Source organism: Galeopterus variegatus, unplaced genomic scaffold (assembly GCF_000696425.1).
Source record: "Galeopterus variegatus unplaced genomic scaffold, G_variegatus-3.0.2 Scaffold653, whole genome shotgun sequence".
In the NCBI taxonomy this organism is placed as follows: domain Eukaryota; kingdom Metazoa; phylum Chordata; class Mammalia; order Dermoptera; family Cynocephalidae; genus Galeopterus; species Galeopterus variegatus.
The window spans coordinates 321,073-347,692 of record NW_007726764.1 but is presented as its reverse complement, the minus strand read 5'-3'; the positions used below and the strand labels follow the sequence as shown (position 1 = coordinate 347,692).

The 26,620-nt window shown below is 35.4% G+C and overlaps 1 protein-coding gene across 6 annotated transcripts in view; it reads left to right on the top strand.

Moving 5' to 3' along the window:
• Nucleotides 1-444: 444 nt before the first annotated feature.
• Nucleotides 445-26,620, top strand: part of MON2 (MON2 homolog (S. cerevisiae)) — a 100,534-nt gene continuing 74,358 nt past the window's right edge. For 4 of the 6 annotated variants that reach the window (XR_550363.1, XM_008570998.1, XM_008570997.1 and 1 more), the window contains exons 1-4: nucleotides 455-955; nucleotides 14,902-14,965; nucleotides 23,231-23,358; nucleotides 24,520-24,651. Coding sequence is in view for 5 of the 6 variants with exons in the window: in XM_008570998.1 (XP_008569220.1) it covers nucleotides 845-955; nucleotides 14,902-14,965; nucleotides 23,231-23,358; nucleotides 24,520-24,651 (435 nt within the window). In the remaining variant the exon portion in view is untranslated. Of the gene's footprint in view, nucleotides 956-14,901; nucleotides 14,966-17,352; nucleotides 17,493-20,273; nucleotides 20,355-23,230; nucleotides 23,359-24,519; nucleotides 24,652-26,620 lie in introns of those variants that run through there. The other 2 variants (XM_008570996.1, XM_008570999.1) reach the window with 2 other exon arrangements.

Below are 26,620 nucleotides of genomic sequence, written 5' to 3'. Positions count from 1 at the left end.
CAATATAGGTCCTCAGGGGGAAGAAAATTAATAGACGTTGATTTAAGGCCACTAGTCCAGAGATTCGAGGAGGCAGAAATGAAGAGGGAGAAAACCGATTAAGGATAATGCAAAAGGAAGCAAACTGTTTACACCGAAATACAATTTAATACAAACACAAGAAAAGAGATACGCCTCGGAGCACGCGGCGGCTCTGTTCTGGCACTCGTCACCGAAAAGAAAGCAAATCTTGACGCCGCAAACTCTGCCCTTAGCCTACTTGGGTGCCGCGGTTGGGGTTGGAGAAAACACTTTCCCCGCACCCCCGGAACCAGGCCCGCCCCGACCCTGACCACGCCCACGGCCCCGCCCCGCCGGCGGCTCGCGGCCGGGGTTGGCAGCGACGGGGGCGGTGCCCGCGGTGCCCGGAAGTGCAGCTGACGTGTCCCGGCGGCGCTCGGAATTGTGGGCGAGTCGGCTAATGGCGTCGGCGAGTCTTGGAGACCTGGGGAGCAGGCGCTGAAGCTTCTTGCCAGGTTGGCTGGTGACGCCCAGTGTGGCCGGGCCCCGCGGCAGGGGGAGGGACCTGGCCACCTTGTGGGCTCCTCGGCCAGAGTCCGCGGAGCCTGGCGGGGCGATTACGGGGAGAACCTCCGAGAGGAGCCGGGGTGTTGCGAGGAAGCTGAGGGGAGAGCTTGGCACGCTCCGGGTTCGCAGCCCAGGCCCGGCAGAACCGCTGCGGAGCCCTAGAAGCGGGCTGCGCAAGAGCCGAGGGCGCCGGGAGGGAGCTGCCTGTCGCCCCAAGGAGCTGGCAGTGTCGGAGCTTGTTTGTGTCGTTGAGAAATTGCTCGGACCTTAGGAGATCATGTCCGGCACGAACAGTCCCGAAGCGGTAAAGAAGCTGCTGGAGAATATGCAGAGCGACTTGCGGGCCTTGTCGCTAGAGTGTAAGAAGAAATTTCCACCTGTCAAGGAGGTAAGCTTCGGCCGACGTCAAGAGAAGACACCGTGAGCATTCCTAGTCCTGTTAGACCCAGGCTTTCACTCCCGGCCTCCAGTCGTGTCTCATTTTCATTTGACTCTCACCTTTCCAGATTTGTGGGTCGATGGGTTGTTCCACAAGCGCTTTTTATAGTTTCGGTCGGAGAGGTCTGAGGCACTTTGATTTTCTCCACTCTCATAGCCTCGCAGGTTAGGAATGAAGTTCGTGGAGTGAGCGGCCTCAGTTAATTCGGATAGTACACTCACCTTTTCTGGCCTTTCTCAAATTAGAAACTAGCCAAGTCAGAATTGAAAAGCTTGTCTTTTGCTCCTAAAAACGAATGTCCACCGTTGTGGTGAAATCTGTGCTCCTGCGTTTATAGTATATCACTCAGCTGGAAACAGCTTTCCTTCTTGGCATGTGTCATTCACCTTAACTCTGTATCAGTCGCATGAAATAGTAATAAACTATCCAGAGCCAACTAATTTACGACATTTATTGAAGACCAACAGTAACCATGTTAAACATTGTTATGAGCAATACTGTGGTGAGAAGTTCGGGCTTGGAGTCAAAACAAATACACGTGAACTTATGTTCTAGCAGTACATCTTACTTAATCTCTTTGAGCTTCAGTTTTCTTTCAGCTGTAAAATTAGGGTTAAAAGGTGGTTTTATTAGATTATGCATAGGAAAGTCGTCGGAGAAAAAGTGTATTACCCAAAAGGCTCAGGTTAATAATACATACAATTAAATTCTCCAAATAGTTCCTGAATTGAAATTATTTACCATTTAGTCACTATTGGCTTTTTATCTTAATATGCCATTTTAATTCTTTAAAATTTTTTAAAAACTCTGCTCAATTTCTTTCCTCATTTTTGAAATGAGATATTTCAGTGATATTACTGTAAAAGTAATCGTTTTATTTTTATTTCTATTTAATGTAGTTTGGTATACGTGCGATTTCATTTACTGTTTGCCCTAAAAATTCACCAGGGAATTTCATGTTTTCATATTTATTTGGATATTTTACCTTTTTTTTTTTTATACATTCTGCAATCAGAACGTGCGCAATAGTTTAGATTTTAGGTCTCTAAGGAAGCCTAACTTTTCTGTAAGTGCTTTGGTTCTGTCAGTCTTCAACAAACTACATCTTGTATTTCTTTAATAAAGTAATCAAATATTATCCAGCGATGGAAACCAGATGTGCTGTTTTTTGAAAGACAGCTATTATACGTTTTCAGATAGTCAATAGTTTGTTTTGATATTTTCATTATTTTCTCTATATCATATATCTGTTGAAAGTTGTAAGTAATTTTAAAGAATTAGGTTGTTTAATTGTAAGAGAAATGCCCTCATTTAGTAAATGTCAAATCCTGTTTTGTAATTTCAACAATAATTTATAGAACTGACCATTCCCAGTTCTAATAATAACATATACAAACTGTGGTTCCTCTATATTATTATGGTTTTTGTGGGCTAGCTTAGAAATTTAATGCTGTTTATTACATTATTTCTATTGGAAAACGCATTCAAGGTTCCAAATAGGTAACTTACAAAGTTCTGGAACTCAACCCATTCCTAATCTGGGAACTTTTATTAAAGTTCATTAGCTTTTACTTGAACACTAGAGAGATATTTAGTAATTGCACCTAGTCTTTGAGATAATGGCAAAATAGTTCTTGTTTTGATTCTCTTTGATATTTAATTTTATCTACAGTACATACAAGAATTTATTGAATGAAAGAATCTTGACTCCTTAACCAGTGACACTTGCTCAGGGCCCTACTGTAGGAATAGAAAAATGACCTTGACTGTCATAGGTTTAAAATGAGGATGAAATAATTAGCCTAATAGTGATGATTTGGGGGGAGGAAGCCATGACTTTCAAGAAATATTTTGGTTGAATTAAATTTTCCCTAGTAAATTAATAGCAATGCCAAATTTTGGCTTTTGTTCCCTAAGGAACTGGTATGTTTTTGGTTTTATTTTTCTTTTTGGGTACTAGGTAGACCTTAAAGTAAAGCATTTGTAAGTCTAAGAAGATTCTCATCTGTAGATTAGTTTGCTAGTTAACCTTCTTTCAGTGTTTTCACATGTATTATATGAAAAATAATCATTCTGAACTGTTTATAAGTCTCCTCAAGCAAGGCATTTATATTTAGTCTTTATTTCAAGTTTTTAGTTATTTCCACTTTTTTTGGCAATGGTGCTTGGCTATAAATCTTTTTTTTTAATAGATAATAAGCTGAATGTTAAAGATTTCAAGTCTGTTAGAAAAACAGAAGAAAAGAATATTGATGAAGGGAAGTGCCTTATTTACTAATATTTGCTTTCTGTCTTTGGATTTTCTACATGGTTTTCCGCACCTTATTGTTTTCATTTATACATCTACCCTTTGCATATTAAATTGTTTTTGTAGGGGCTATCATTTCATTCTCTCATTTTATAATAAATTTAATGATTAAATGACTGCAATAATTTTTTTCCTGCTTATTTTTCCTAGTCCTTAAACATAAATCTTTACGCTTTAGCAGTGTAACTTTTTTGAGTACAGCTGTACTAGCTAATTGAGAATATTTGTATGAAAATTTTTTCTTTGCCTTAAAAATTACTTCAAAGCCTTCTAAAATCACTTCTGTATAATTGATATTCAGTGTCCTTCAGAGACAGTGTCCTCTGAAGCTTTATGTTTACGTATTTCATAAGAACTTTTTGGTCATTTCCTATTTACAGGCATTATGTTGTAGAAACAGATGAAGGGAATCTAACTGAGCCTGGAAGTGTGGTCAGAGAAAGTTTGTAATTCTTGATCGAAGTCTTACAGGATAAAAGGGTGAATAGAAGCTACAACAGAAGCGGGCCGGCCCGGTGGCACACTGCTACAGTGCGCCGCTTGGGAGCGTGGCGGCGCTCCCGCCGAGGGTTCAGATCCCACATACAGACCGGTTCCCGCTCACTGGCTGAGCGAGGTGCGGGCACAACACCGAGGGTTGCGATCCCATTGCTGGTCCCGGTCCGGTACGGGCGCGACACTGAGGGTTGCGATCCGTTGCCGGAGACGAAAAAAGACTTCCTATTTACAGGCATTATGTTGTAGAAACAGATGAAGGGAATCTAACTGAGCCTGGAAGTGTGGTCAGAGAAAGTTTGTAATTCTTGATCGAAGTCTTACAGGATAAAAGGGTGAATAGAAGCTACAACAGAAGCGGGCCGGCCCGGTGGCACACTGCTACAGTGCGCCGCTTGGGAGCGTGGCGGCGCTCCCGCCGAGGGTTCAGATCCCACATACAGACCGGTTCCCGCTCACTGGCTGAGCGAGGTGCGGGCACAACACCGAGGGTTGCGATCCCATTGCTGGTCCCGGTCCGGTACGGGCGCGACACTGAGGGTTGCGATCTGTTGCCGGACACGAAAAAAGACAAAAAAGGAGAAGCTACAACAGAAGAAATAGGGAGTGGAAGGGGAGTCATTCTTGATAGAGGAAGTAACCCATGTTGTTTGTATTCCATATTCTCATAAAACAAATTTCTCGCTTTTAGGAGCCATTAAAGCTTTTTAAGAGGCTGGCAGGTTAGCTCAGTTGGTTAGAGTGTGGTGTTATAACCAAGGTCAAGGGTTCGGATCCCCTTACCAGCCAGCTGCCAAAAAAAGATTTTTTTTTTAAAAAAAAGCTTTTTAAGAGAGTACTAATATGATCAAATTCATATTTAGTAATATTACCTTGACAGTACTTGTAGGAAAAATTAGATGATATTGAGATCAAGGCAAAAAGAGCAAATTTTAAAAAGTGATGATTGCTTATATTGAGGCAGAAGTAGACATAGACAGGAGGTTGCTTGCATTGAGATAGATAGCAGTGAAAGAATATTGATTAAGAAGAGATTTAGCAGGTAAAATTACTGGGGCATGGTGACCTTTTATATAATGGAGAGAGAGAAATCTGTGATGCCTTCCAGGTTCCTGGCTTGGGAAACTAGATGTATTGGTAAGAGAAGAATTATAGAAGGAGAAAATGTTTGGGTGTAAAATGAATAGTCATGAATAAAAACTTATGTGTGACATCAAGTAGGTGTTTGAAAATGATAGTTTGGCAGTTAAAAGGGAGGTCTAGAATTTCAGATTTAGGAGTTATCAGTTTATACACAATATTAGGAATTATAAGAGTGATGAGATGGGCCAGGAAGAATATACAGAGTGAGAATACGAGGGCTGAAGAAGGAACTTTGGGAGGCACCAGCATTGAAGGGAAAGAGGCAAAAGTTAAAGAGGAGGGGAAAACTTGTTAGAGCAAGGTCCCTGAGAAAGCTGGAGTTTCAAGGGCATACATGTATGAGCTGGATTTCAATCTGAGAAGGGATTATCTTCTGACAGAGGAAGGAAAAGGAAAAAATGGGTTCGCATGTGATAAATTTGAATGAGGAGCATGGTAAGAATGAATGAAGAGATAGTAAGTGTGGGCAGTTTGGCCTTTAGCCTCTGTTTTCTTGGTAAGATAGTAAATGAGCTAGGAGTCATTAGTGATGAAAGAAGTGGTGGTTGGGAAGTTTGAGGAGAGTAGTGGATCACTTTGGAGAACAGGAGGAGAAATTGACTTGGAACACTTAAGAGTCTTAGCAGAAAAAGTGGTTAAAATGATGGTGGATTGTGAGATCTAAGTTGGATTCCCGAAGAAGGAAAGCCAATAGTTTTGATTGATTGGAAGAAGATGGAAGGGTTGAGGGACTAGCAATACCAATTTAATCCAGGAGTAATGAGGTTGGGGAGTGAGAGAGCTAGAAGGAAGGGGGACGGTAGTTGAGAAATTGGATTTCAGATTGCCAAGTAGAAGATGTACTAGAGGGCCGGCCCGTGGCTCACTCGGGAGAGTGTGGTGCTGATAACACCAAGGCCCTGGGTTCGGATCCCATATAGGGATGGCCGGTTTGCTCACTGGCTGAGCGTGGTGCTGACAACACCAAGCCAAGGGTTAAGATCCTCTTACCGGTCATCTTTAAAAAAAAAAAAAAGAAGAAGATGTACTAGAGGGCCGGCCCGTGGCTCACTCGGGAGAGTGTGGGGCTGATAACACCAAGGCCCTGGGTTCGGATCCCATATAGGGATGGCCGGTTTGCTCACTGGCTGAGCGTGGTGCTGACAACACCAAGCCAAGGGTTAAGATCCCCTTACCGGTCATCTTTAAAAAAAAAAAAAAGAAGAAGATGTACTAGAGGATGATGAAGTCCAGGGAATGGGTGGTAAAAGAGGAAAGAGATTAAAGGGAATGAGTTGAGTTGATCAGAATTAGAGTTTGGGATGGATTTTTTTTTCAAATGACTCAGAATCAGTAAGGATATAAATAAAAAGCACAAGTAGTCTTCCCAGGCTATGTGCTTTAAGTTTTATGTTGCCCATTCAGGCCTGATGGAAGTTGGTTGGTAGAGATTTTTGCCTGTAAAAGCAAAGGTTCCTTCCCTGCCGTAGAGTTCCTCAGTATGCGGTGTTTTTCTATGTTAACTGTCTGAGGGAGATCCTTGGTGAAAGAAATGCCTTCTACTTACCATGACAGGATTTTCTGTTCAACCAGATATTTGGGAATTTAGGCTGAAGTCATTGGTTGTCCTGTTAGGGTTAAGACCTCATTTTCAGGACTTTAATGATGGTAACCAGTGAGGGCTGGATAATCTTCACACGCTTACTTGGGAGCTGTTTTAGTAAGTATTTATAATGTAATATAGTTATTTTCCTCTTGACATTGTGTTCTTTCTCCCATAAGCAAAATAAAATAAATCCATATTTTATATATTGAAATACATAAACTGAAATAAATAAATAATGTATTGATCATCTTAGCACTGTGCTTTGGTGACATAGAAGAAATAACAGACATTGTCTGACTTATAAACCAAAAAGGAAGACATACTTAAAAAATGGAATTTTTTTTTAAGTATAGCTTATTCTCAACCATGTACAAAGTAAAGGGTTTTGCTATTAATGTTATAATTTAATGGAAATTTATTAGTCTCCTGAGTGTAAAGTATGGCAGGAAATACAAAATAAATGAGAAACTGCCTTTATTTTCATGACACTAACTCATGGTTGAGTAAAATATTGCCTTTCCATTAGACTAAGAACTTTGCATCCTTTGACTCTAATGCAACATGCAATTTAAATATTTCATGTTATAGATGAGGAAACTATGGTTTAGAGAGATTCCATAATTCACATACTATAGTAAAGCTGGAAAGTGGAGGAACCTAGGATATGAATCCACGTGCATCCAATTCTAACTCCTCTCCTTTTTTCCATTGTATCGTGCTGCAAAGATCTTTGTAACGTGCTTAACTTGTTTTTAACTGTTCTTCCCATTTGTCTACCTTGCTTCATTATTTATTACTATTGGCCATTCTTTCCATCTTGGAACTCTGTTGTTTTGACTTTTGTAACACTCTGCTTTCCTCTTTCTCCTCCCTCTCTCTCAATATTCCTCCTCCTTTTCTTTATATGTAAGTGCATCCCAAGTTCTGTCTTCAGACATCTTTCTCCATACTCACCCCCTTGGCACTGTCATCCACTCCCATCACTTCTGGCCTTACCACAATGCTGATGACTCCTAAATCTACTTCACTCACTCTGCTCTCTTTGCTGAGCTTTCTTTACTGTGTTTCCAGCTGCTTGTTGAACACATCTACCAGAATATCTTTTACATGCTTCAGACAGAACTTCTTGAACTTATCTTTTCCTCAAAACGTCCATTTCCCACTATTTCACTAGTTTTGTTAATGGTATCTGTGTCAGTCAGGGTTCTCCGGAGAGACAGAATCAATAGGCTATGTTTTAAATATCTGAGAAGGGATTTATTGGGGGAATTAGCTCATGAGATTGTGAAGTTCCACGATAGGCCGTCTGCAAACTGGATGTAGATGCGTGGCTCAGTCTAAGTCTGAAGGCCTCAAAACCAGGGAAGCCGATGGTGTCCTGGGTATAAGTCCTGGAACCCAAAAGCTGAACAGTCTCAAGCTCTGATGAGTGTATCCCAGCTCCAGCACATAAAGAGAGAGTGATTCTCCTTTTCTCTCCATTTTTTTGTTCTCTTCGGACCCCCAGTGGACTGGATGGTTCCCACCCATATTGAGGGTGGATCTTTCCCATCCAGTCCACTCACGCTCTCATGCTAATCTCTTCTTGAAACACCCTCATTGACATACCTAAAAAGATAGTTTTACCAGGTTTCTCCTCATTTCTTAATCTAATCAGGTTGACATGTAGAATTAACCTTCACATATCTAGCACTGTTGCTTGCCTTAGTCATAATTGGCTATCTTCTCTCCCTCAGCTCTCTGTTCATTGTCAGCTGTTCCTTCTAGCTCTGTAATTTCTAACGTACCTCTCCTTTTTTATATTTTCTCATTCTCAAGATTTTAACATTATGCCTGGCCTTTGACGTGCATTAATGGCATACATGACTTCAAACCATTCTATGTGTTACCACCAGATTAATATACTTAAAACAGCTCAGAAACCCTCAGTGGCTACTCCGTACTTATAGAACCCCTTATGATAGCCTTTAAGACCCTCTTGATTTTCCCAACCTTCCTTTCTAGCTTCATCACCCTGAGCTCTTCTTCATATATCTTTATACTTCTGGCAAACTGGATTTCCTGTTAGTCTCCAAATACAGTCATGTGCTGCTTAAGGACGTTTTCATCAACAACGTACTGCATATACGATGGTGGTATCATAAGATTATAATGGCTGGACCATATGGCCTAGATGTGTAATAGGCTATACTGTCTAGGTTTGTGTAAATACACTCTGCGATGTTTGTACAATGATGAAATCACCTAACAATGCATTTCTCAGAATGTATCCCTGCCATTAAGCAATGCATGACTGTATGTCATACTACTTCCTTCTTTTATGCTATAATTTTAAAGTTTTATTTTATTAAAATCTTGCCTTTCATTTAATCACACTTTAATTGTTGCCCACCCATTTGTTGCATGTAAGAACTAACTTTATAGATAATGTTCTAATTTCTTTCCTTATTCACTCATTCATTTGTTCATTCATTTGTTTATGAAATAATTTTTGAACACATACTGTATGCCAAGTGCTAGCTACTTGCTGGAGCAAAACCAGTTGCAGCTCCTGCCCAGGACTGTCAATCTAGTATGTTTTTCTCTCCTTTCTTAACTTTCAGTTAAGCTTATTTTATAAGTTATTTCCTTATAACTAATATTTTACCTTCTGTTATAATTTATTAAGTATGGGTTTTTTTCTAAGTAATTCCCTAAGAGTCAGTACTGCATCTAGTTTATCCCTCTATCCACTATAGTGCAAATCATTTGTAAACTTAAGAGGTGCTAATTAGATGCTTGTTAAAGATTAAATTTTTAAGAAAAGGTAGGAAAAGGCATACAACTTATATAGGCATGCCACGTATATATTTTTACTCACCTACATATAGCTTGCATTCCCTTCTTTCATTTGATATGTAAAGACAAATTTTATTTATTTGTTTCCTGGAAGCCAGAGGTTCTGAGTGGAATGCCACATAGGTATATATTTTTTGAAAGTTTAGAGTTGTACAATAAGTGAATGTTATAGAAGAAAATCTTACTGGTTTTAATGTGGTAATTGTTTTATGAGTCTCTTGTCCTCTAGGGAGTGCCCTAGGTCTGTTAAGTGTGGACTTGCCTTTAGATATTTTGGTTTTACCTGATATCGAAAATCACAAGTCTTCAGGCAGCTCCATACCTCTCTTGTGTCTCATGACTAATGAGTACATTATTTTATCTAAGTTGCCATTAACTTGAATTTCACATTTATTCTTTAGCTCTTGTTTCATGCTGTGTCCTGTGAATAATTAATTTGAGTCTTTGGTAAATTTCCTTAAATTTTGAGGCTTTCTTTTCGTAGAAGTTATGAAAAATATGTTTTTTAAAAACAGCACAGGAGCTTCTGTGAAGGGAAACAGCACTTAAAAACACTTTAAAAAAAAATCTGTCCATAGTTATAGTAGTGGTGGGCATTTATTAATTCCCTCCCTAGCATCTATTCCCTTTTACTTCCCTTAATAGTAGGCTACACTCTTCCCTCATTTTCAGCCCTTTGGAATTAGATGAATTGATTTCATTCCTAAACCTGATTAGCGTAATCTAGTTTAAATCTTCCCCACCCCCACCACCCCACCTCCATTCCTGCCCAACTCACAAAATGCTAGTGAGTGCTCCTGGGAAAGAAAAGCTTCCTCTTTGTTCCTCAAGAGCTACTGAAAGAGGCCCTTTCCCTCCTTCTAGATAGTGTCATATGAAATTGTGAGGTGAGGAATGGCGGAGGTCATTTTTGTTGCCAAGATTGGAAGCAGCTTGAGGAACCCACAAAACAGGGCAGAACCAAGAGAATGGCAGAGAAGTGAAACTTCAGCCCTGATGGCATTGTGAATCTCTGGATCTGAATTCCTCTGGATTTTTCAATTAGTGGGATAGTAAAGTCCCTTCTTCTCCCTCCCCCCTTTTAAATGAGTTTGAATTGGCACTTATATATATATATATTATGCCAACAAGTCCTTTTGATACTATTTACAACTTTTCATTTGTTTATTTAGAAACATTTATTACGCAGCTTCTTAAGCATTAGTATAGACAGATGAATGAGATATGTTTGTTATCCTCATGGAGCTTATAGCTGGAATGGAGAAACAGACATAATGAGGTGAATGGGATGCAGTAATAAAGGTTCAAGCCATAGATGGTACTAAAGGTGGAAAGACTTTTCAATAGTTGTCATAGAAAAAAGTAGTAGAAGAAATGATTTCTGTCACTGCTTATAGTACTAGAAGGGTGCCCAGATCAGAACCACTTACACTACAAGTCTACAGCTATCTTCATGTTAACAGTAGTTTAATTTCAGCGAAAGATTATTTGTAACATTATTAATTTATGAATTTGTTGTCTTTATAATTTAAGAGCTATAAAGAGTTTATTCCTAATTGTATTTATACGATTTTAAAATTTGTCAGTGGCTGGGTGTGTCTATGAGATTTTTTTTTTCCCCTTTTAAAAGAGGTGCTTACACAACTCAATTTTGAGAAAGACTAGTAGGGGTGGGCACTAGGGAACCACTGAATAGTTGAGACAATGCTAGATGGAGGACAAGATTGTAGGTAAAGAAATCTCTTCATTTTGTTTGATAATGAGATTTTGAACTAAAGTGTGGAAATGAAATCTGAGAAGAAAAACAGTACAAGATATGTTAACTAAATAGACTTCAGTCTATTGATTGGATTTGTGGGATGAGAGAGAAAGCCCATATGTCTGGTCAGTGACTGGATGGATGATGCTGCTGTATAGAAAAATAAAGATCATAGGAAGAAGAAACAGGTGGGAGTTTGGGGGTGAAGGGAAATGATGACTTCTGTTTTGAACATCTTGAATTTAAGGTGCCTTTTAAACATTTAGGTTAATAAACCCTATAGTTTAGGAGATAGGTCAGGAACAGGAATATAATTTAGGAGTCTTCAGCATTTAGAAAGTAATCAAAACCATGGAATGATGGGATTACCCACAAAGACTTTCTTGGGTGGGAAATGGGGCCAAGGGTATTCTAGGTGGTTTTGGAAGAGTAGTCAAAAAACTACTGAGAAAAAAGAAGAAATGTTTCTTGAGAGGTTAATTTTAAGAGTAAGACGTATTAAATGCTGCAGTGTATTTAAGATTTTTGCTTTCTTTCCCAACTCCTAGATAATCCTCAGGTCTGTTTACCTTAACCTATGTCATACCTATTTAAGTCTACAGAACTGGCAACTCATCTCAATTCTTCTCTTCTGCATGAGGGACAATTCAGTAAAAAATAACTATGTTTAAAATTGAGTAGGTCCCCTATGTATATAGACAGTATCTGATCAGAGTAGTGATGCTTTTAAAGCAAGATGTTAAAGATTTTTCTTTACACCTACAATCCTTGATAAATAGAGGGAAATCTGACTCTGAAGACCTCTGTACATACAACATACTCTTAAAGTAATATGTGAGACCTAGGTATGAAGTAAGACTATACGGTGACTCTGATATACCAGTGTTAATAAATATTGATAGTGAAACTTTTTAGCAACACAGGGTGTCTATGAGAATAAGCTATTACAATTTCAAAGTGTTTTGACAATAGAAACTTGGATTAAAAAAACGAGAAAATATGAGCTAGGTCTTATTATATCTGAAGGCAACCAATTGTACTTTCAGTAATTCCTTGAATTTAGAAATGAAAATAAATACTGGTTAAATATCTTTTAAAGCACTATTATGGTACTACTTAAAAATACTCCTTATTCCTTTTCCTTATTGTGTGTATGTGTAAAAATATTTGTTAAACATATGCACACATTCTTGGGGTCAACTCTTACTCATCTCAGGAAATCAAAACAGCGTCTGGCAAATTTGAAATCCTTTATTGACATCTAATATTTAGCATGCTACAAGATGGATTTTGGAAACTAATAGTTTCCAAATACAAGATTTGACTGACTAGAATTCAGAAAAATCTGGACAAATTACATTGGTATTTATGATGGTTCAGTTTGATCAATCTCTGTTGACACTGATGCAAAACAAAACATATGCAAAGTGTATAGGGCCACAGTGAGAAGGGGGAGAAGTTAAACTTTTGAGAATGATGGTGGAAGAAATCTCAGTGACCACAGATTATTTTCAGCTGGCCCAGTAAGAAATCTATCTAAGATAGTTTGAGATGGGGTGTGTGAGTATTACAAATTATACATAATAATTTCGGTGTTCCAGTGTTCTTTAATTTAATTTTTACAGTAGTAAATTTGCTATGGTTTGTACATTTTCGAAGTATATCCAGAATCTGACCATTTCTTACCACCTCAGTCCCTACCATCTTGGGCCTGTCCATCATCATCTTCTGCCTATATTATTAAAATAGTCTCCGAAATTTTACTGCATATTGCAGTCATCTGAAGAATTTTTAAAATACTGACTTCCACCAGCAGTCATTCTTATTTAATTGGAATGGGTTGCAACGTGGGCATCAGGATTTTTTTAAAGCTTCTGGTGTGTCAAGTCTGCAAAAAGCTGATAATCTTTCCCTGAAGTAATTGATTTTGACTGTGTTTTTCTGCTAGTGGCCATGTTTATTTAATTTGGCACATTTCCATTTTTTAAAGTTTTAGAAGTTTGTCCTAGTATATCTACTAGGCTTCTTAATTGTGAGCAATGAAAGCTGACTCTGGCTGATTAAAGCAAAAATAAAATTTATTTTTATTTTTGTGGTTCACAGAATTGGTAGAAAGCTGGATGAAGCAAGCCCTAGCAAAAGTATGTGAATATAGAGAGCTAAACAGCCAGAACCATAGCAAAACTCATGCCAGTGAGACAATTACTGCTGTCTCTGCTCAGTAGTGACTGGATGCCACGATTGGTCACTCCAGACAATCACTGGTTTTGCTGCCCTTGGAAACTAGATGTTGCCTCCATTATGCTGTTGTCAGAAAGAATTTTCTTGTCTCTGCTTTTCTGTGCCACTAGCTTCCATTTTCAAAATCCTGGGTGCATCTGTTTGGATAAGCATAGGCTGCCAGGGCATGTGTGAAAGCAAGTATATGGCATTTTCAATTTTAATAGTGGAAGTAGGCTCAGTCTTGCACTAAAATTCAGTTGGCAAAAATTCATGAAGTGCAAACAGAAGCAAGGGCTTCATATGCTTGAAGACAACAAAATGACAAACGTCTACTACACATGATATAGCTTACAATATGTTATTTATTTTATGCATTAATCCACTAGTTGTCAAGCTAAGAGCCCATAGAACACTGGTGTTCTTCCATAGTTATTTTTAAACCTTTAAAGCCTGCTATCACTTTTTCCTTAGCAAGCAGCAAGGGATAACAAAATAAATGAGCAAGTAGCAAGCAAATTAATAGGAAAACTTGGACATATAACTTTTTATGGGTATTTATGAATTATTTTTGGAGGTGTAGGGAACAGTGTAAGTATAAAATAGCCATGTTTCTAGATAGTAAAAATGTTCTGAATTTCTATGATAGAAATGATATATCATTATTATATGTCAACACTGATAGAAACACAGTATGGGCCACAAATTCTGTCTATATATGTAATTTTAAATTGCATTAAAAAAGCAAAAAGGACACATTTAATTTTAATAATGTATTCGATTTAATTCTATTCTGTATATTCAAAATCTAATCATTTCAGCATGTAGTCAATATAAATATTAAGGGATGGTTTACATTCTTTCTTTACAGTAAGCCTTTAAAATCTAGTGTGTATTTTACACTTAGAGCACAGCTCAATTCAGATGAGCCACATAGTAAGTGCTTAATAGCCACAGGTAGCCTACCATGTTGGACAGTGCATTTCTGTGGTATTCTGTAAAATGCTATCTGACTTGCTAGTATTGTCAGCTAAACATACTATGATGAACACATTATGAAAACTGAAATGAGTGTTTAAAAAGTATAACTGAAAAGTAATAACAAAGTGCTTGGTTATCCATTCTCAAAAAAGAGAATGTTTTAATCCAAAACAGTAGTTTTACTTGATTTTGTAGTGTTTTGCAGCTTTTTTTGTGGTCAGGGGAAGGGAGGTATAAAGTGCGGAAGAGGAACCTAATTTTTTCATTAGGTTTTGGTTTTGTTTATTTTTGTTTTCTGAACATTTAAATTCTTAGGGGGTGAGGTATTCCACATATGCCTTAAGGCAGAGGTAGGCAACATGCTGTAGTGCAGAGTTTGCATGTGAGTAATCAAAATAATCATATCTTATTACATTTAATGTATATGTCACTACTATCTGGTATTTTGAAAATTATAAAAGATGATAGTGACTGACTCTATTTGTGCTTAAGATTTTATCTATCAATATGATAGATAACTCATGTTGATAGTAAGTTTTATGTTCTAATTATTTTTATTCTTGCAGGCTGCTGAATCAGGAATAATAAAAGTTAAAACAATAGCTGCACGAAACACCGAAATTTTGGCAGGTAATTTTTTGCATTAAAAATTGAACAATTAATGAAAATTTGACTAATAGTAAAGTAGAATCTTTAAAAGAAACTATTAGTTTTCTGTAACATCTCTTCCTCATGCCCTAACATGCTATTCATAATGATACAGAACATGTAAAAGTCCCTAACTTGTGAACTGATTGTGTTTCCCAGAGAAGAATATTATAAGATTCTCTGAAATCAGAAAGTTTAAACTACTAACTCCTTAAAGGCAAGGTTTCTTTCTTACTCATCTTTGCATTCTCCTCCACTTCTGGCCAATCACCTAATATACACCTTACCCATAAAAGGCATTCAATTAATATTTGTTGCATTGAATTGAATGAAAGAATCAATTCTCCATCCACCTTTTAAGATCTGTTTATCTTTAATATAATATAAACAGTTCATAATGTAGTATTGTATATTTAGTGTACCATATGAGTTTTGAGTCCAGGGATGAAGGCAACATGGTCATGAAGAAAGAATGGGAGGGCGGTGGAGAAAAGAAAGCAAAGGTGTTTTCTTACCTTCTCTTAATTGAACCTAGTTTTTAAGGAGGAATTTTCAAGAGTTTGTCTTTGGCATCATTTCTCTGCTTCTTGAAGCCTGAAGAGGAGTAATCATTATTTATGGTTTGTGTTCAGCTTACTCCTTTCTCTTCTTTGGTTCCCTCTGTTCTTGCCTCAGTAATGAACATGGAAAAGAGGGAAAGTGGCATTTTTTTGAGAATCTGTTTTATGTGAGGCACTTATGCCAAACATCTTACATAAAACAACTTGTAGGGAAATATCAGCTTATTTTATAGTAGAGAAAATTGAGATGCCAAGAGATTAAGTTGCTTGCCCAAGGTCACATAAGTGGTGGAATCAGATTCAGATCCAGGAGTGTTCAGAGCCCATGTTCTTCTTGCTGAAGTGTGCTGCCATGGTATTGTAAGGTTTCCCCACTAGCTGTTCCCTCCCAAGTGTTTCATACTTAACTATTGCTTACTTCACTTCCAGTTCCAGTAGTGCTATTGATCTCAGCTACTGTAAGAGAAAAGCAGTCCTGTTAATTTACATAAAGTCAAAATAGTAAAGAATATCTTTCTCATACTTTACTTTTTTAAAAAAGGATGCCAATAAATCCTGAATTGGTTTTTAAAAAAGGATACCAATAAATCCCTAACTGGTGGGATTTCAGAATGTTACAAAATGAAATGAAGATTTTGCGGGGCAGTTTTAGGTGGGGGCAAGAGTGGATTTCACTTAGGCTACCCAGCTTTGCTGGAAATTTGTCCTTAGGTTTAGCTCTCCTAAATTACATTTGTTTCTCACTGCTTCTTCTATGATTTTGAAAAGTCTGTCAAAACACCAAATAGCTTTATAGCCTTATTCATAGCAGTGATTAATGCTCTGTATTCATATTGAGAAGGGGTGTAGTGAAAATTGTAAGTAAAGGCAAAGGTGTGTATGGTTGTGATGGGAAGGTGGGTAAGCAGGTTTTGAGAGATACATATTGGGCTGATTAGCTACTGTTGGGAAGTTAGGTTTAAAGATAAATTATGAACTTGATTTTTTAAGTTGAATACTTATCATAGACCAGTCATATTAGAATATCATTGTAAATATTTACCTTTGTTATTATCATTGCTGATGTCATGGTAAGTCCTTAATTATTTTCCAATAATAGAAGTTTTCATTGGTTCTGTAGTTGATGGAAGATTTTTAAAAGACATTTCTTCAGAGGATCATTGTCTGTTCCAATGTTCTATACCAAATAAAATGTTTAGTTAGTTAATCTTAAGGACAAATAAAAATTTTGACTTGGTGTGAATTTAGTATACAGGTGGACTGTTAATTTCATTCTAATTCAATTAGCTTTATTCAAATCAAGTTAGAACTGATCTTTATGCACATACAATTAATAGTTCATGCTTTAATCTCCGTAGTATTCATAGCCAGGTACTTGAGGCAGTATATTAGCATTTAAAGTTTCTCCTAGTATTTTTTACCAAGTATTTATAGCAATTGATACCTAAAAATTATAGATTTATAGAACACTGCCATATTGAAAATCAAAGGCACTTAAAAATAAAGTTTAAGTTAGTCAGTATGTAGTTTCTAAACTACATAGTTAATTCAGAGTACAGAAATAATGAGAAAAAATTTTAGGTAACTTTTTCTTGTATTTGAGACTACAGGAGACTAGAGGATACTACTTTTGTGTTGTAATGGATGTCGAAGATACAAAAGAACTGAGATGTCTCAAATGAGATGGGATAGGGAATTCTCATGTCTTTGTATATTCAGAAAATATAAAGGGTTGCTGTAAGATCAGCTGGTCTAATTATTGATATTCAGCATAGATTTCTAGCCCACTTTAGTTTTGCTCAATTTATTTTCCAAGGGAAGATTATTTACATTGCAGAATAAATCTTTGCTTTACATCTCCCCTTCTTTTACGCATCCTCCTTTAATATTTATTTTCTTTGTTTTCACTGCTGTCATGAATGCTGACATAAGTGGGAATGCTATGCCAGGTAATGTCAGCATTGATTCAGATATACAGATCATTATCTCAAAATTTCCTTTTTCGATAAAGATAAGACTTTGCAAATGAGAGATAGCAACAAAAAGTTTTTCATTTACAAGGCCAAAAGCCTTAATCTTAACTTTGACTACTATATGTTACAAATAGTGCTTATTATCCTAGCTTATAATATACATACCAGAAGTTGAGAAGACATGTTAGACAAAAATTACATAATCTGTTTTTTGAGTATGTATTTGTAACAAGTAAATCAATAAATTTGTGACATCTTTTTAAATTGTATTTTTAACCCCCCTACCCCAAACCATAATGGTTACATCTACCTGTGGCTGCTTTCAGTTGCTGTCATATACATATAGAATTTTTACATAAATAATCATTATGTATGATTTGTGTCTTTTCTCATGTGGTTTTTCCCTCATCTTTTTCTTATCTACATGGTCTTATAACTAAAAGTTCTCTAATTTAAACAGCAATGAGTAAATATACTTTGGAATTTTTTCTGACATTAAAAGGTAATTTATGTGCTTGTTTTATTTAATGTATTCTATCTTATCAGTACATGCACTTGTGATGTTTTACAAAAATCTATAGAGTATATCATGCAGCATATTCCTGATAAGTACATGATTGTGTAAGAGTCACTATCGGAGATATAACAATGGGTAATGAAATTCATCTGTAATCTATATAGAAATACAAGAAACATACTTCAAAAGTATGTTTGTGCCATTCATTCTGTTTAGCTTACCTGCTCCTTTGTTTGCCTTTTGAAGTCCTTTGCCGGAAACTTTCCTTTCCAGATGACATACTCCCTGAGGTCAGGATCAACATCTCATGCTTCCTTATATTGCCAATATTTAGCACATTACATGAGAAATAATAAGCCCTTATTAAACGTAGGCTAATAAATGAATAATACCAAGAGATGCGAGTAAGTTTTCTAGTGCTGTCTCTAGTATTTTTTACTACCTCTCTTTAGTTTTATGCATTATAATTACGTGAATGTATAAATTTTGTCATCATTACTTCATGTCAACCAGTTAATAGAGTAATGAAGGAGACAGACACTAAACATAGAATTCTGATACTGTGTGGTTAATGCCAAAATGGAATTATAGACAGGGTTGCCATGGGAACGTAGGAACGACAACTAATCAAGCCTGGGAATCTGAAGCTAAGTCTTGAAGCCTGAAGAGGAATTAGCCAGGCAAATAAAGTGTAGAAGCAGAAAGTAAAGGGACTACTTAAACAAATGCAACAGGTATAAAACAGCTTAGTGTATTTGTATATACTGTTCAAGTATTGCCTGACCATAAAGTATGAAGGGGAAATCGGTGTCAGGGAGACCATAAGGGCCGTTATGTGATATCCTGAGCTGCTTGATGGGAAAGAATTTGAATCAGGGAAGTGACTGGTTCATATTTATATTTTTAGTAAATTACTCTGACAGCAGTTTGGAGGATATATTTCAGTGTATCATCACTAATGCAGAAGTCTATTGGGAGGTTATTTCTATAATTCAGTCTGAAAGATATGGGGGCAATAACTAACGCCATGTTCGTAAGTTTGACCTGTTGGCCCAGAAAGATTGCATAACTTGTCTACAGTATAATGTACTCTTAGATTCTTTTTTTCCTTAGATTTTTGAAAAATGTTAATTTCTTTCCTGTCTCTTATTGTATCATAAGTATTTTTCTTTGATGCCATCTTTTTAAATGTTTTTAATTGCTGTACAGAATTTCAGCAAGTGGATTGTGGTTTATATAACCTTTATGTTAGGTGTGTTTTGATATTTATAATTATTTCTTTATGATAAATTTCTAGAATTGAAATTATAAAGTTAAAGGGTATGAAATGTTTAAAATTCTTAGAATGTATTACCATACTGCTTTATGAAAAAGTAGAAGTTTATACCTTTACCAACAAAATGTGAGAGTATTTTTATAACATCCTTCCCAGGATTATTATTTTAAAAAATCTTTTTGGTAGTTGAACAGGCAAATTACTTACCATTTTAACTGACATTTCTTTTTGATGTTGAACATTTTTCTCTGTATACATTAAATTATTTTCTTTTTTCATTTTACATTAATTTCTTTGAGTTTTTGTGTTTTCCTTACCAAATTGTTTGAGCTATTTATATAGCAAAAATATTAACTTCCCACCATGTTTATATCATATTTTCCTCAGGCTATTTATCTTTTAATATTTTTATCTAGATGCTTTTCATTTTTACATAATCTAAATAATTTTTCCCATTTCTTTTGTTGCCCTTCTCCTTCCACATAGTTGATAGTCATTTTTATTTTCTTCTAGTTTCTCTATGGTTGGATTTTTTTTCTTAATTGGTAATATATGGGGTGATGTGAGGATCTAGATATTTTTCTTTTGCAAAATTACTAACCAGTTGTACCAACATCGTTTGTTGAATAATCCTTCCCTTTTCTGTAATGTGCTTTTAATATGAAACTGCCTATATACTTTTATTTGTCCTCTTATTCTCAAATCATTTAAATATATTTTCAGACCTTTTGAACCCTCTAAATTTTTTAATGTTAGGAATATCAGTCTTCTTTAGACTGATATTTTGAGGATAGAAATAATGTCTGTGTTTTGAGGATGGAAATAATGTCTAAGTCACATTTTCTTTCGCAAGAATTAAAATTTTTTATTTAATGGATGTTAAAATTTATAACAATAAAACTTTTATTAGCCCCTGTTAATGTGATTCATAGTGGGGTTTCCTAGTCTAATTCTTTTTTTCCAGGATAAAAACTGCAATTATGCAGTGAAACTGCTCAGAGCAAGGAAACCCCTAGGATATGGGGATCTGCTGGACCTCTTTCAGGTGTGTGGAAGTGCATCATTTGATCTCACAGTTATATAACTTGGAAATACAATATTTATCAAACACTAAGTGTTACTCTATTAAAGAGTTATGCTTACTAAGGGACTTAGGCGGAAAATAAATTTTTTCTTTACTCCCCCTAAAACCTGTTTTAGTATTTTAATGGAAACTGAAATAGAGAGTTTTGATGAAAAAGAATCAACCTTTTTCTATTTTTTTTGGAATGACATATAAAATGGTTAAAGCAACATGTCTGTCTGTATTGCTGTACATCCTTTTCCTCAGTGTGATTTTAACATTTTTTTCTTTTGATTTTTTTTCTTCCTGAGTTGTGATCTAGATATGGTGGACTCAAAAGACTTATGATAGATAAGTAGATTTTATTATTTTATTGATCATCTGTTCTGGATAACATAGAAACTTCCTTTTTGACCATTATATTTTCATATAAATTGGGAGAAAAAAGTGGGAAGAAACAAGAAATAGGTGTTTGATTCCTTTGAGTTACATTAAAATAAAGTTCTTAAAAATTATTTTTATTACTACCTTAAGTTTATCTCAGCTTGATAGACCTGGCTGTTACTGACATGCATTCAACATTTTACTGTGACTCACCTTGTTTGATTGATTCTAAGATGCACAGTTCTTTTTGCCTTTTAACATCTCACAGATTGGTATGCATTTTACAAATTGATGGCATCTTAGAATCACTGTGAGCCAGGAAGTGGTGTAGTTTTCTTTTTTGTTGTGTGCATGAACTTGTTCATAGTTCATATTATTATCACATCAGTTGAGTTACATGTATCGTTGATACCACATGTGTTGAGTTTAATTGCAAATTAAAATGTCACCCTAGTTATCAAAAACTTTCTGTTAACATCTTATGGTAAGATCAAAAAAGCACCAGCATCAGAACATGCAGAATGGGTGTCATTGATGTAGAAGAAAATTTTAGAGACAATAGCGAAGTATTTTTTCAAGAAATGAGGCATCCCTAATGCTCTTGATGGCCAAGCGAATGAAATTGTAAAGAAAAATTCTAAGTGATTAGAAAGCATTGTGTCATAGTTTAATTGGCACTGATTTTCTTTGTGATATTATGGGTTTGTCTTAAAATCATTGGTATCTTTGACTATATGAAAGTGAATTGTTTTTTCTTTTATGAAGACAGGTTCCCTTTAAAGTGCAGATCATTGGGTCCCTTTTTAACTTCCATTATCATTGAGGTGCTGTTTACCTTAAAGTGTGGAAGCATAATATTGTAGGAAGAATAGTGTACCAGGAGTTAGAAGACATATTTTCAACTTCTGGCTTTACCATCTACTTCCTGTATCATTTGGGGCCAAATCATGCCCTATAATCTCTGTAAGATTATTGTGATGCTCAAATGCAAAACACATGTTAATGTCATAAAAATTATAAACGCAACTTGTTACTTTCAAAAACTTAAGAAGATAGGGGTAGCTTCATACTTCAGTGATTCTGGCAGGATTGAATATGGTAGGATATTTAGTTACTTTGTTAAAGCCTTATGATGAGCTTTATGATCATCTTTTAGTCATTCATATCAATATTTTGAGAAATTGTTATGAAAAGTTTATGTCTCTAGGTTTGAATCAAAACTTTTGTGCACAAGAAAGCAAGGAAATAAGGAGAGGGACCCCTTTTGGAAACACTGTTCTTTGCCAGTCATATTTGCCATCTCTTAACTGTGCTAAGTCAGTAATCTATGCTGGCATACTGAGGGACTTTGCAGAGGATGCTGTAGGAAGTTGTAGTCTTAATTTACCATATGATAAAGAGAGCTTTGGGAGAAAAAAAGTGAGATTTAAATGATAGAATAGATGTTAACACTGGTTTTACACTTTTGATGGTGATTCTGGATGATTTTCTCTCAATATTTTTTGAAAAACATTTTAAAACTCAGATTTATATGTCTTTATTACATGCCTTGCCTCAAAAAATAATTGGTGGATTTAGTACATTTGGAAATGAATATCAAACTCATAAGTTTAATGTTCTCTTGACTTGGAATTTTGTGTTATTTATTAGAATTCACTGATGACAAACCTGTCTTACTTATCTTTGTATAGCCTTTCAGTACGTGTGTATTGATTTAATTTCATTTTGTAAATTTAATTATGTATAATTCCGTTTCTGCATTTTCTGACCTCTTACATTTTTGTTGTCACTTTAAAACTTCTGAGAGTATTCGCTTGGTAGAAGGAGTTAAATTAAGGTTTGGAACTACAGCATGTGTATCCAATTAATTGCTAATTAAAATGTCACCCTAGTTGTCAAAATTGCAAGTATTGTCAATTAATTGAAGATACTGTTCAGTAGTAAGAGGAGTAATATTATTGTTTTTATTGAGATGTGTTTATTTCTTGGAGCAGAAATTTGGGCTCTGTAAATTCAAGTCACATAATAAAATTCTAGGGAGTTTCTTATATTCATTCACAAGTATGGTGGGGATGATACTATTTTTAGTTACTTTTTCTGCTCTAGAGTATGAATTCTTATTTATCTTTTCCCTTCTGCACTTTATGAAGAAATAGAGTACTTCTCTGAGGCAGGATAGAACTTCTTAGAATACATGTCCTTGAAGAGTTTATAGCAGAAGATGGAGGAGAACCAAAGGACAGGGTGTTAGGAGAAAGGCACGCGAACGCTGTAGTTGAGGGGTATAGTTTACCTACGGTCTGTAGTATCTATCTCAAGTATTTGAACTCTTACTACTTGATTTTTATTTTGGTGTTTATCTTACATAAAGTGGTTTTATTTAAGATTGTCATTACTGGTTGAAATTATATAAAAATATATTCCCAGTTATAAATTAGATTTAATAATTTATTTTGTATGTGTTTTAAATAAAGCATTGAAAGAGAACAGCTCAGAGGTTGTACAGCCTTTTCTAATGGGTTGTGGAACCAAGGAACCGAAGATCACTCAGCTGTGTTTGGCTGCCATCCAGAGACTCATGTCACATGAAATCGTGTCTGAGGTAATATGAACATTTTATCTTAACTGCACTTGAGTCAAATCAGGAGTTTTCATAAGGGGATAATGGAGCATACTTGATATTTAATATAAAACAATTTTATGACTAGCAATGTGCCTGAAGGAAACAGCTTAATTTTAAAATATTGCCAAATTGTCTCCATATTAAACATAAATAATGAATATAGTTGAAGTGCATTTTGTCAAGTTATTCATAATCTAAGAAGTCACCATTCAGTATCATAGATGATAATTTTGAGAATCAGGCCAATTTTCAATATCACTGAATAGTTATTTAATATAATTTACAATTCTTTTTAAAAGGTGGGCGGGAAAAATCATGACTCTGTTTCCTAGATTATCTGAAGTGATAATTTGTTAACGTAATTACTTAAATGTGTTTTTTGTATCTAAGCTTGTGATGGCAAAACAAGAAAAACATTTCATTACTGTGAATTTGTATCTTGCTTTCAAATTTAATGGTGTTATCTTAATTTTATACTCCACAAGTTACAATAATAAAAGTAGTAAGTTCTTTTGCCCTTAGTATAGCATCCTAAAAATGTCAGATTTAATTAAGTGTACAAATGTGTTGTTAATTTTGGTTGCGTTTTGTTTTTTCTATAACTTATTGTAGGTGAAGTAATATTAAAGAAAGAGCGACTCCTAGTTAATTTGTATGTGTCCATATTATTCATGTCCAAATGAAATATACCTATATTATTGTAGAAATGAGCATTTTGACTAGGTATTTCAGAACTGCCTTCTGCTATTTGCATATTTGAATGGAATAGTACATTTTAAAGAAATTTTTTGAGTAGAAGATTAATTGGTCGAAGTCCAAAATTAGTTGAGAGTGTGTTTGGATCTGTAGATCTAAAAATATGGTTTTGTCACTGTGATCAAGAAATTTTCGGGCCGGCCCGTGGCTCACTCGGGAGAGTGCGGTGCTGACAACACCAAGGCCCCGGGTTCGGATCCCATATAGGGATGGCCAGTTTGCTCACTGGGTGAGCGTGGTGCTGACAACACCAAGCCAAGGGTTAAGATCCCCTTACCGGTCATCTTTTAAAAAAAAAAAAAAAGAAAAGAAATTTTCTCCAAGTGAGGACTTAAACCACCTATATTTTATTTGTTGACAATAATTAAAATAATTATTTTACAGACTGCTGCTGGAAATATAATTAACATGCTTTGGCAGCTAATGGAAAATAGTCTTGAAGAACTTAAGTTACTTCAAACAGTTCTTGTTCTTTTAACAACCAATACAGTCGTTCATGACGAGGCACTTTCTAAGGTAGGAATCATGTTTTCTAGAGTTCATAAAAGCTTTGAGATAGGTATTTTTAGAAGCTGGCTGAAAGAGAAAAACTTGGTGCTGCTTGAACCAAAAGCAACTTCCCTGGAGCTATTGTGATAGTTGATATTGCATGTTAATAATTATTAGTACCTTATTTTTTCCACATTAGAGTTGAAATCAGGTTAGGGTGCTTAAGCAAAGCCCCTTGGGTACAGCTGATGGATTTAGTTATGAATAGGAAATGGAAAAAGGAGAGAAAAGAAGCAGAGAGTAAGAATAATGATTTATTGTCTAAGGAATTTTTTGGAGTCTCAGTAATAATTTTATTATAATTTGCATTCCTGTAAGGATGGTTGACCTCTAAAATAGAGAAGTACACTGTCACATTAAGCTGTGTATACTTGCACTATCTCCAGTGAGTATATCTGTCTGTGTTTTCTAGGTATTCATTTGATGATCATAGAAAATAGTGAGATTTTAATTGCAAATAGTTTATTCTTTTAAGCTCATTCATGTCTGCTATATAAAATATTTTATGTATTTTTATATACAATTTTGTTGTATGTAGTTCTTCTTGATTTATATCAAGTTATTTTTCTGATAAATATATTTAAAATTTTATAACAGGTTTTCATTTGACCTACTAAAGAAATAAAAGCTGATTATAGTATTTATTTTAGTGTATTAGTTAATTTGGAAACAAAATATTTTGGGATGAAAAAGCAAGTATGAAGAAATAACACAAAATTGAGTAATATGAAAGCTTCTATATAACTATGTAACATGCCTTTCTTTTATGTAGAAATATAAAGAGTAATAGTGGCATCAAAGGCTAGTTTCCTTTAAAATTTTTAATATAATTAAGGTGAGAAAGTGTAGAATCTAAACATACCATTATGTTTTTCTCTAAGAATGACTTCTTCTAAAACTATAAAACTTCTAGAAGAACACGTAGGAGAAAATCTTTGTGATAATGGGGTAGGCAAAGATTTCTTCGGGTACAAAATCTATGAACCATAAAGGAATTCATAGAATGGGGGAAACTGTTTGTAAATATCTCACAAAGGACTTGTATCTATGTTATGTAAATATAGACTTTATAAAGGACTCTTGCAATTCATTCATAAGATAAACAATCCAATAAAAAATGGACAAATGATTTTTAACAGATATTTCACAAAATATGGTATTCAAATGGATAACAAACACATGAAAAGAGACTCAGTATTATTACTTATCAGGGAAATGCAAATTAAAACCACAAGGGGATATCATTACACATCCATTAGGACAGTTAAAAATGTGACCATATCAAATGTTGTTGAAGATGTGGAAAAATTCTAAACTCACATATGCTGCTGGCAGGAATGTAAAATTGTAAAGCCACTCTGGGAATCTGGCAGTTTCTTAAATTAAACCTGTATTCCATGTATGACCCAGGCATTTCACTCCTAGGTATTTATCCAAGGTAAATGAAAGCATATGTCCTCACAGAGACTTGTATATGAATGTTCATAGCAGCATTATTCATAATAGCCTCAAACTGGAAACTATGTCAGTGTCCACTAGCAGGTGAATGGTTATGCAACATGTGGTATACTCATATTACTCTACTCAGTAATAAAAAGGTACAGACTATAGAACATAAAACAACATGGATGAATTTCACAAATACTATTCTAAGTGAGAGAAGTCAGATACAAAAGGCTGCATATTGAATGACTCTTTATATAAAATTGTAAAAAATACTGACTAATCTATAGTGAAAAAAGCAGATGGGTAATTGCCTGGGGCCAAGGGTGGAGGAAGAGATGGATTGCAAAGGAGCACGAGGAAATTTTGGGGGTGATTGAAATGTTCTCAATTGTGGCCACAGTTTCACAGACCTATATATCTGTCAGAACTCTCAAATTGTATACTTTTTTTTTTTTTTTTTTTTTTTTTTTTTTTTTTTTTTTTTTTTTTC